This window comes from Dipodomys ordii, unplaced genomic scaffold (assembly GCF_000151885.1).
Source record: "Dipodomys ordii isolate 6190 unplaced genomic scaffold, Dord_2.0 Scaffold196, whole genome shotgun sequence".
In the NCBI taxonomy this organism is placed as follows: Eukaryota; Metazoa; Chordata; class Mammalia; order Rodentia; family Heteromyidae; genus Dipodomys; species Dipodomys ordii.
Window position 1 is genome coordinate 1 of NW_012267412.1, and position 12,085 is coordinate 12,085.

The following is a 12,085-nucleotide window of genomic DNA, read 5'->3' on the forward strand; positions in this document are numbered from 1 at the left end:
TCCCACCAACTCCCAGCATTGTCACATTTTGAACAGGTTTCCAACAAATGAATCTTTGCAGGATAAACCATATCCAAATCACAGTTATTTCCTTTTGTGTTGTACTATATTAACATGACTTCTAATACAGTACTGAATAGGAGTGGTGATAGGGAATTTCCTTGCCTTGGTTCTGATCTTAGGAGAAAGTTGAGGAACTGCTCTTCTATCCCTAGTTTTCTGAGTTTTTATTCTGAATAGGCATTGGATTTTTCAAGTTGTTGGGGTTTTTTCTGCATCTAACATGATCCTAGGTTTTTCTACATTAACTTGTTGATGGATTGTAATATATTAATTGATATTTATTTGGATGTTAAATCAGCCTAGCATCCCCAGGGTAAATCCTACTTAATTGTGGTATACAATTGTTTTTACACACTGCTGGGTTCTGCTAGCTAATAATTTGTTCAACCTTTATACATCTGCACTTATGTGAGATAGTAATGTATAGTTTTCTTCCTTAAAAGACTTAGTTGATCTCTTAATTGGGCAACAAGTAATGCTGTCTTTACTTTCTGTTGGGGGAAGGGCTACTCAGGAACATTAAACCACTACCCTTAACAACAAGAGCATCAACCCAGGACTTCTAAACTCGAGTCAGACCTTGTTTTCTATACCTAACAATCAAGGTGTTTTCAGATCCATCTTACTTTATAAGGTCTCCTGGGGAGAAGGTGGGGAGTACCAATTATTTAGACACAGTTGCTCAGATACAAATGAAAAAAAAAGCTGATTTTTCCAGAAGAAATATTGGTACAATTAGAGGTTCTCAAGGATCATTCTTTCTTTACTCCATGACAAAAATAATTCTTAGTCTCTAAGTAGCCATTTATTAGTGTGTTTGTCTGTCTGTCTGTCTCTCTCTCTCTCTCTCACTCTCAAATACTTGCATTTGCTAGGTAGGTGTTCTAACTTGAACCACACCCCCAGCCCTCTTTCATTTTCATTATTTCCCAAATAAGGTTTTGCCTGGACTGGCTTGGGCTGCAATCCTATTTATGCTTTCTTCATAGCTGGGATAACAAATGCATTCTTGGGGTATCATGAATTTTTTTTCCTAGGCTGGCCTCTAATCACAATCCTCCCAATCTAGGATTATAAATGTGAGCAACCTTACTTAGCTATATATTAGTTTCTTTTTTTCTTTTTTTCCCTGGAGCCAAGCCTCATGCTCACTTGACTTTTACCACTTGAACCATGCTTCCAGTGTGGCTATTTACTGGTAAATAGAAGATAGAGTCTCACAAGCTGTTCTACCTAGGCTGGCTTCAAACTGCAACCCTCTGGCTCACAACTTCCTGAGTAGCTAGGAGGTTGTGAGACACCAGCATCCAGCTATTTGTGGGTTTCTTACCAAAGGAAATTAAATAATTTATATTCTGCTCTGCATAGGCATTTTTTATTTTAAAGTAATAATCCATTAAGAAAGATTTTTACTTTAAAGCAAAACATTTGCATATCTATTACAAGAAGTACCAGAAAACATTAAGAAAATAAGTAGTGATCACCTTTTTCTGGTATGCTTCTGGAAATTTTTATGTAGGGTACCCAATGTGCTCTTTTTTCCCCAAATAGTTTACAAACAAGCTAAAGAGAAACCTCAGCAGTTACTTATTGCTGAAGAATCTAGCTGACAACTTTAAAAACTAATTTGTAGAGCTAGTAGATTGTGGCCATGCTGCGCTAGAAGCCTTGAGCTCACTTTTACATTCTATAATTTAGATGTTGTACCAGCATGAGGTAGTTTTCATGGTTTTGCTCTTAAATTATGTATATTAAAGTAAAATGTACTGAAGTAAATATAGAAATGACCTATTAAGAGTTCTTCTTGAAAGGCTCTGGTGGCTCACACCTGTAATCCTAGCTACTCAGGAGTCCAAAAATCTGAGGATGGCAAGAAAGTCTGTGAGACTCTAATCTCCAATAAACTATTCAGAAAAAGGAGGAAGTGGTGCTGTGGCTCAGGTGGTAGAGCACTAGCTTTGAGCACAAGATCAGGAACAGCACACAGGCCTTGAGTTCAAGCTCTGGAGCTAGCAAAAAAAGAAAGAGTTCTTTTCCTCAGAATCTAACTTTTTTGTCATTGGTGGTGGTGGTGGTATGGGGCTTGAACTCAGGGCCAGAGCACTGTCCATGAGCTCTTTTGCTCAAGGCTAGTGCTCTACCACTTTGACCCACAGTGTCAATTCCTGTTTTCTGGTAGTTAATTGGAGATAGAGTCTCATGGACTTGCCTCCATGGATTGGCAGGCAATCCTCAGATCCTCAGATCTCAGCTTCCTGAGTAGCTAGGATTATAGGTGTGAGCCATGGGCACCCAGCAGAATTTAACCTTTTGAGACATCTCAAGGTTGATTCCATACATTGGCTATGGTAAAAGTACTGCAGTAAACATGGTTGTGCTGGTAGCTATAGTGTGGCCTTGTTTGTGGTCTATTGGATAAATGCCCAGGATTAAAATTGCTGGTCATAGGTAAGCTCTTTTAGTCTTTTGAGCAACTTCCATACAGCTTTCCAGAGTGGTTGAACAAGTTTACATTCCTGGGGCTGGGAAGGTGGCTCAGTGGTAGAGCGCTTGCCTTGCATGCATGAGGCCCTGGGTTCAATTCCTCAGCACCCCATAAGTAAAAAGAAAAAAAGCCGGAAGTGGTGCTGTGGCTCAAGTGGTAGAGCACTAGCCTTCAGCTGAAGATCTGATCGATAGCGCCCAGGCCCAGATTTCAGGCCCCACGATGCGACCTTCCCCTCCCCCCCCTCGCAAAAAAAATGTTTACATTCCCGCCAACAATGTAGTAGTTTTCCCTTTTGGCCATATCCCTACCAGCATCAGCTGTTGTTAGTTTTCTTGATAATGGCCCTTCTAACTGAAGTGAGGTGGAATCTCAGTGTTGTTTTAATTTGCATTTCTTTTATGGCCAGAGATGTTGAACATTTCATATATCTATTGACCATTCTTACTTCTTCTGAGAAGTCTCTCCTTATTAATTGGGTTGCTGTTTCTTTGAGGGTTTTTAGGGGGTTAATTTTTTGAGTTCTAAGGATATTTTATGTTTGAGGCCCTTGTCTGATACATAACTTATAAGAATCTTCTCCCATTCTGAGGGCTTTCTGTTTATCTTGCTAGCTATGTCCTTTGCCATGCAGAAACTCTTTAACTTGATACAGACCCATTTGTGCAGTCTTTCTTTGATTTGCTGTGATTCTGGATCTTAGGAAGTTTTGGCTTGTGCCTGGGAACTCTAGTTTTTCCCCTACTCTTTCCTGTAACATTTTCATGGTATCTGGCCTTACCTTGAGGTCTATGATCCATTTGGAATTGATTGTGGTGATATATGAGGGTCTAGCTTCCATTTTCTGCCCATGTATAGCCAATTCTACCAGCACTATTTGTTGAAGAGGCTGTCTCAGGCCTATCTCTTGGACCTATTCTTGTGCCAGTTTACCATAGCCAAGATATGGAATCAACCTGATGCTCCTCAGTGGACAGATGGATCAAAAAATGTGGAATTCTGTGCTTATATCAGAAAGAATGATATTGTGCCATTCTTAAGGAAATGGAAAAGTGGAAAAAATTACATTAAGTGAAATAAGCCAGACCCAAAGAAACATAGGTGCATGGTCTCCCTCATTTGTAGTAATTAGAATGTGTCTATAAATCTACAGGTAAACACAATGGATGGTAAAAGACAAAAAATTACACTTGGATATGATAAATTAAACACGACTCTAAACATTCACACAATGAGACCAATGGAGAATATTCTTAGGAGAGGATTGCAAAGGCTCACTAGCTATGTGCATATGAACATATAAAATGGTGTTTATCACAATGAATTCCAAGAAATGGAAACAAGAGGGGTTTTTATTTTAGTTTTTGTTCTTGTTTTTGTTTTTTTTCCCCTTTGTCTCTGTTTTTTTATTTCTGTACCTTTTATCTTATATGTAAGTTTATCTGTTTGGGGGAGCACAGAAATGGTGAGACAAAGGGTAAACAAATGCAGCAGTGATACTCACTAGACACTATGTTGAAAATGAACTATAAAGGGAAGACAGTCAGGAGGGAAAAAATGGAGAAAATGAGAGAAGAGGTGACACCGTTCAAAAAGAAATGTACTCATTACCTGACTTAGGGGACTCTAGCCCCTCTGTATATCACCTTTAAAATAAAAATAAATTTAAAAAAAGACATCTCTATTCTATGACCCTTGTCAGAAATGCATGTCTGAGCTACCTCAGTATTCTGGAATACATTTATTATTATAGATACTATGACAAACTTTTTTTTTGGGGGGGTCCAGTCATGGGGCCTGAACTTTGGACCTGGGCGCTGTTCCTCAGCTCTTCAGCTCAAGGCTAGCGCCCTACCACTTGAGCCACAGCGCCACTTCCAGCTTTTTTTTTCTTTTTGCTTATGTGGTGCTGAGGAATCGAACCCAGGGCATGCAAGGCAAGCGCTCTACCACTGAGCCACCTTCCCAGCCACTATGACAGACTTTTTATAATAAAACACTACACTATCCATTGGTACTTTGACTGAGAAATAACTCTGGTTAATGGGAGGTTGACCCAAGCCTAATTAAGTGAAGATGAAAAGCACTACTGTGGTTTTATTTTTATGCAAGGAAAATAAAACAAATTATCTGGTGCATGCATCTAAATTGTTTTCCTATCAAAGGACCAGCTTTTCATAGTTTTGCCTTTCATGAACAGTCTCTACTTGTTTGCAAGTATCTTTAGCTTAAAGATATAATCCCTAGCTGTAAAAGAAAATTTTTTCTATTTTATGTGGCCTGTTCAACCCTAAACCTGTAAATTTCGTTAACTAGTAGAAAAAATTCATAGCTATGTTGTCCCTTACATTTCCTTAGCTTATGCACAGATACTAAAAGGACCAAAAGAACCTATTATAAAGTCAAAAACTGAGAAGCCATCTTAGACCTCCTTTCTTTCTGAATTCATAGTTTGCTCTGATAGCATAAAAATTTTATTAACTGGATGGTTGCGTTTCAGTTTGGTATTTTTTGGAGGTTCTCAGTACACTTAGTGTTTTCCAAATTATACATAATAAACAAGTTACCTGACATACCTCATATGAGAATCAGTGGAGAGAAGATAGAGTTTGTAGGTATTTGTGGTTTACTCATAATGACTTTATTGGAGGAAAAAAAGGCTTTGAAAGACTGAAAGCTATTTCCTCATATCCTGTGGTCTCCAAAACTGAAACAGTTTAGTTGGTTTGGGCCAGGAAGTAGCATATATAGATCACAGGAGAAGTTGTTGGTCAAATTCTAATATTCCACTTAAAGCAGATGATAAATAAAAACCCAAAGAAAAAAACAGGAAGACAGAGAGAGAGAGACAGTTACTGTTCAGTGTGAATAAAGAAGAAACTTCTCACAGAAACAGAACCACAGAGAAGTTTAATATATTTGCAAAGAAGATTGTTAAGAAGGGGCTTCGGGCATTTTCACTTTTTCTGATATATTTGAGATATTCAGAAAGAATACTGTGTATTTCCAGTGGACGTTACCTTTGACTGTTAAAAACAAATCTTAGGAACATTTGGCCTACAGATACCTTATATTTTAAAGTAATTTTTAAGTATCAAGAATCGAATCAGAATTATATTTTTAACTTTTTTTTCTAATTAGGACCCAGTTTATGGAAAAGGAAAACTTGGAGAAATCCAGGGACTTATTCTGGGAATGTTAGACACCTTTAACTATGAACAAGTAAGTAAGCTAACTTGTTACGCTCAGAAAACAAGCTACACTTTCTCCTTTCTGTTGTCTTCCTTTTCCTCTCCTTTGCCTTTATGTTTATTCTTTTAAAACTAGCTATCTGCCCACTAAAAATAAAAGTAGATTAAGATGTATGGGTATTTTTTTCCTAGTTAAATTTTTCCTTGATTTTAATTTTCACTTACATGTGTATATTCCAGAATATGTATCTAATTAAAATTCAATTTTATTTTTTGATTCATTGGCAGTGAAACTAGTATCTTCAAGATGAAAGTATGAGAGATTTTCTGGAAAAAAAATGATTACAAAATTATAAGCTCTAAAAAGCAAGGGGCAGCATGAAATTTCAGAATAATGTTATATGAGTGTTATTTTTCATATTCTGAAACAGGTCATTGCTACTAACCAAAAGTTGTCATTAGTCTTCCTTTAACTCAAAACTATCTATACCTTTAATTCTTAGTAAGAGCCAGTTTGGTGTTTATATCCTTAGAGAAGATATAATTAAGGCATGTTAGATACAATGTTTGCTTTTTTAAGAATTTAAAAGAGAAGAAAAAGAAAATTTTAGTACACAACTATTTTTAGGAGGTACAAGAATTGCAGTTTTATGCTGGGCAATGATGGCTTATTCTGAGATCAGAAAGATTATGGTCAGATGCCATCCCACCCAGGCAAAATAGTTCACAAGAGCTGTCTCAATCCATAGCTGGGTGTGGTGGTACATACTTGTCATCCTAATTATAGTAGGAAGCTTAAATAGGAGGATAAAGCCAGGCTCAAGTTGCCTGCCTCGCAAGCATGAAGCCCTGCTTTCAAACTCTAATACCACCAAAAAAAAAAAAAAATTGCTGTTTTGCTCAATATAGTTTAATAGTTTAATAATAATCTAGATCCTAGATTATTAGAAGTAAAGCTGAGTATAAAGTAGAAAAATTTTGCCAACTGTGAAAGAATAGGAAAAGATAATATTGATTGAGAAGAATTAGGATAGTTAAGCAGCTAAAACAAAAATGTTTGCATTATAAGTAAAGTTAGAAGAGCTAAGCTATATAGCAAGGAGAGGTGAGTTGCCCCTCGCCCTTCTCTGGGAACCAACTGGACATCCAAACGATATATGTGAATGGTAGCAAGTAGTACCTTATGACAAAAGTACTTCAGAAGCACAGACATCCTTAAAACAATGTGATAGCAGAGAAAATGTCTTTATATGGCTTAAATAGATTCAAATGACTTAAAAAGTGCTGCTCAAGAAAATGTGATCTCTTCCCAAGGGAGATGAAAGCTGAGTAAATGAGCATTAGCTTTTCAAGGGGAAGATTATTTAAAACATTGACATGGATACAGTTTCAACCTAAAAAAAAAAAAATCAGATCTAATCAGATCTAGTCTATTCTCTAACAGCCTGAGCCATCCAGGGAGAAGTTATTATATAAATGTAATTAATAGAGTTTGATTTGCATAGCCATTTGAACGCTATCAATATTGAAGCCACAGACTGGCAGAATTCATTTCTCAGATTGAATCTAGTAACAGACTTGGGAGTTTTCATGTATGACCATGCATGTGTAAAGGGTCTGGTATGGTGACTTATGCTTGTAATCCCAGCTACTTAAGTGGCAGGAAAAGGAGGATCACATTCAAGTCCAGTTCTGGGGGAGTGGGGGCAGCGGGGAAGTTAGCAAGACCTTATCTCAAATACAGTTGGACATGGTAGCTTATGCCTATAATTCCAACTACTCTACAGGTAGGGGACCAAAGTTCAAGGCTGGCCTCAGACAAAGTTATTGCCTACCAGTCTCTTAACCTGAAAAACAAACAAAGCGAAAGGACTGAGGGCCTGTCATAGACTATTTATCTAGAAAATGTGGCCCTGAGTTCAATCCCCAGTACCATAATTAATTAATTAACTGCTTAAGTTTGTGGACTATTGATGGCTGTTTTTTATAATTTTATCCTTTGGAATGTGCTCTTAATTTGGGTTGTTTGTAGTTGAAAAACAGACATTGTTTCTCACTCATCTCTATCTTTCGTTTTATAACCTTTTGCTTGTTTTCTTGTTTTGGTCTTCATTAGACTCTACTAGAAACAACAACCAGCCTTCTAAACCAAGATCTCCACTGGTCATTGTGTAACCTGAGAGCTTCGGTCACAAGAGGGCTGAATCCTAAACAGGATTATTGCTCAGTATGTCTGCAGCAGTACAAGAGACGCCAAGAAATGGCTGATGAAATTATTGTCTTTAGGTAGGAGAGGAAAGGGAATTATTACTTGTGTGACTTATGTACTTGTGTGACATTAGCAGGCAAGAGTGCATGCATATGGATTCACAGTCCCAGTCATTCAAGCAGAGAGAAAGACAGAGTGTCTGCCCTTCCATTCTGCATGGGAATTGGGAGAAAGAAAGGAGTTAGGGTGTCAAGACAACAAATAAATTCCAGCTACTGAGATTGGTGGAAAAACATGCAACTCAACACAGGGATAGAAGGATGGCATGTGCTGGAAAAGAGTGCTATTTTAGGAAAGCACAATGAGGGAAGGCATCTCTGAGGAGATGACATTTGAACAGAATGAGAGAGGTAGGAATGAGATGCTGAGAGGCGTTTGAACTCCGAGTATATTTTAGGGGAGAGCTAACTTGCTGCTACATTAGATATGAAGTGTAAGGGAAACATTAATAATATCTTTGGCCTAAGCAACTGAATGAACATGATATTCCTGCCCAAGATAAGGAAGGATAAGTGGAAGGAACTAATGAAATCAAAGGTTTTATTGTGCTAATTTTAGGTTTGAGATGGCTGTTAAACATGCAAGCAGGGTCTTCTGGTAGACAGACATTCTAATCAGAAATCTGGAGACTGTTAAAGCTGGAAATATAAATTTAGGAATCATCAGCCAAGAGATTCTATGAACTCACACTACAAAGAAAGAAGAGGCCTCGTGCACACATGTAGGACCTAGGTTTACAATGCCTGCTAATATGGACTCTGGAACCAAACTGCTTGAGATCAAATCCAACTCTGCCACATGCCACATGAGATTTTGGACAAATTAAACCTCTTTTTCTATCTTCTTTTCTTCATGTGTAAGTTGAGATGGAAATGATTCCTCCGTCATAGGGTTTTGTGAAGCTGAAATGAGAAACGTATATAAGATACTTGACCAGCCTTGCATGAGTAAGAACTATGCTGCTGTCAACTTCATAGGAAGATTGGTAGATTTGGAGTTTGGAAGAAGATGGGTTTTTATTGAACATTTACTATCTACCCATTCCTATTCAAATAGTTGAGGAAAACAACAAAACAAAGGAACTGCTTTATGGAGTCTATAGTCTAGTGACACAGGCAGACAATAAACAAACGAGAAAACTAGACAGTAATTGCTACTCTGGAAAAAAATAAGGCATGTTTAAGGACACAGAATTTGAGGGACTAGTATTTTATGTAGAGTGGTTAGGGGATGCCTCACTGTTAACTTATGAACATAAATATAATTTTGAAGACTAATAAAAATGCAATGATGAAAATAAAACATGGTATATAGGAAAGAGAATACTGAAAGCACCTTATTTCTAAAGAGCAGTTGAGAAAAACCTCACTGTGCCAGGCAGCCTCAGATCGAGTGTTTCCCACAGGCATGTGGAGACTGAGGCAGCTGCATTTTAGTGCCCTGGAGTAGTAGCTGGTGAGCAGGCTAGTCAGCCTGAGCAGAAAAGGAAGGGGAAATGACAAGAAAGGACTTAAGAGGAGGAGCAGAGGCCAGGTTAGACTCCTCCCCTGAGATGAGAAGCTATTGGTGATATATAAGGATCTAATTTTAGTTTTCTTTTTCTGTTTTTTTTTTTTTTTTTTTTGTTTTTCTTGTGTTGTTTTCTTTTTCCAGTATTGAGGCTTGAACTCAAGACCTGGCGCTGTCCCTTAGATCTTTTGTTCAAGGTTAGCATTCTACCCCTTGAGCCACAATTCCACTTCAAGTTTTTTGGTGGTTAACTGGAGATAAGAATCTTACAGACTTTCCTGCTCAGGCTGGCTTTGAACTGCAATCCTCAGATCTCAGCCTCTTGAGTTGCTAGGATTACAGATGTGAGCAGCCAGCGCCTGGCTGCTTTATTCCTTTTTTTATGTGGGGCTTGTACTCTGGGCCTGGGCACTGTCCCTCAGCTCTTCAGCTCAAGGCTAGTACTCTGTCACTTGAGCCACAGAGCCACTTTTGGTTTTCTGGTGCTTTATTGGAGATAGGAGTCTCAACAGACTTTCTTGCCTGGCCTGGCTTCAAACCACACTCCTCAGATCTCAGCCTCCTGAGTAGCTAGGATTATAGGCGTGAGCCACTGGCACCTGACTTTGCTTTATTTCTTAAGGGGTCAGTCTGATTGCTGTGTCCATAGAATGGATTATGAAGGATCAGAAGGAAAAGTAGAGTGGCCAGTTAGGCAACTGCTGTAGTCTGTTAGAGAGATGGCCTTGGACAATAGCAAAGAACTTAGAAAGGAGGATTTGGAATATAATTTTAAAGTAGAGCTAATAGGATTTACTTATAGTGAGAAAGAAAGAACAGTCAGGCTGACTTATTAGATATCCAGATGCTTATTAGATATCCAGACTAGAATTCTTAAGAAGACTAGGTAGGGTTTAGGGTATAAGTTTGGAATAAAAGTATAAATTTGAGCCTATGGTATTTTTAGTGTAAAACCAGAAGTAATCACAGCAGCAAAGGCAATAGAGAGAAGATGAGTATAAAAGAAATCAGTTATGAACAGAAAAAAAAAGCATAGAGAAGAGAAATAATGTAAAGACTACATAAGAATATAAAGACTATCTAACTGACTTGTGGGCTACTCCAACATTTTAAGTTGGGAAAAAAGGAGGAATCAGTAAAGACAACTGGCTCATATTCAGTATTCAACTTCTAAGAGTTTGATCATTCATATAATCACTAGGGAATTTCTTCACAGGAATAGTGCAGCAATGACATGTTATCAGTGTTTCATCAAGTCCTAACTCTTGCTTTGAATTTGATATGATAGACTACTAATATTATTTCCACACTACTTAAATAACAATGACTTTTCCAGCTGCTGGATTGTTGTTTCTTTTTTTTCCAGTTACCTAAAATTACTTTCAAAACTTCATAGTTTGGGAATGGACAGAAGTTTAACTCATACTCCAGGTGGCCTGTAGTCACAGAACTGTGATTGCGTTCAAGGACACAAATATGAGAGTTTGGGTTTTTAAAAAGCAAAGTCAGCAGCAAGATCATTTCCTTTCCCAATTTCTGCCAAATATAACTGGCAGTGCACTGCGGCCTATTAGGAACCTTTACACGTATAAGTACTCTCCACCACAGTTTGTGTTTGTGAGTTTTATGGTAACAAAAAGCATAGACTGATTGCCTTCATTTTGCAGCTGTGGCCACTTGTATCATTCATTCTGTCTACAAAACAAAGAATGCACCGTAGAAATCGAGGGGCAAATGAGATGGACATGCTACAAATGCAGCTCAAGTAACAAAGTCGGAAAACTAAGTGAAAATTCATCTGAAGTTAAACAAGGAAGGATAACCCCATCACAGGTAAGACCTGTTTCTGTGTCAAAGGGGACATTGTTTTTTTATTGCAATATCCTTTTGGCTTTTCCTCATCTTCTTTAGAACTTATAAGCCTCAGCAGATTGACAATGGATATTGAGTACATGTGGCATCTTCTTGCTATTTGGTGTTGGAAGAGCCTCTTCTCTCTACTCAGCACTGAAAAACAAGACAAGTCCTAGAACTATTACAATAGAACCTCCTCTGTACAACTAATTTATAGTCATAAAAAAAGAAAATGCAGCCAGGCTCCAGTGGCTACAACTAATTTATACTCATAAAAAAAGGCGCCAGTGGCTCAGGCCTGTAATCCTAGCTACACAGGAGGCTGAGATCTGAGTATTGCAGTTCAAAGCCAGCCTGGGCAAGAAAGTCTGTGAGACTCTTATCTCCAATAAACTACTAGTAAACAACAAGTGGCGCTGTGGCTCAAGCGGTAGAGCGCTCGCCTTGAGCTGAAGAGCACAGGGACAGCGCCCAAGCCCAGAGTTCAAGCCCCATGACTGACAACAAAAAGAAAGAAAATGCAAAAAAGTGAAATATGTCCTTCCCTTGAGAAGGTCATGAGAGGATGTAGACATGAATCTACCTTTGAGAACCTCTGACAGAGTAACAGGTTGGTGAGGGAAAATGAGTACTTGCCCGTACTGAAGAGAACCTATGTGCCTAAGGACTTGGAATCACCTGTTTCTCAGGGATAGACCAAGGGTACCCTCCCTA

General features: G+C 38.2%; 1 protein-coding gene across 1 annotated transcript in view; it reads left to right on the forward strand.

The window, feature by feature from the left end:
• Positions 1-5,681: 5,681 nt before the first annotated feature.
• Positions 5,682-12,085, forward strand: part of LOC105999676 (vacuolar protein sorting-associated protein 8 homolog) — a 49,257-nt gene continuing 42,853 nt past the window's right edge. The window contains exons 1-3 of the mRNA XM_013034760.1: positions 5,682-5,770; positions 7,856-8,025; positions 11,185-11,350. Coding sequence (XP_012890214.1) covers positions 5,744-5,770; positions 7,856-8,025; positions 11,185-11,350 — 363 coding nt within the window. The 5' untranslated portion in view covers positions 5,682-5,743. The remainder of the gene's footprint in view (positions 5,771-7,855; positions 8,026-11,184; positions 11,351-12,085) is intronic.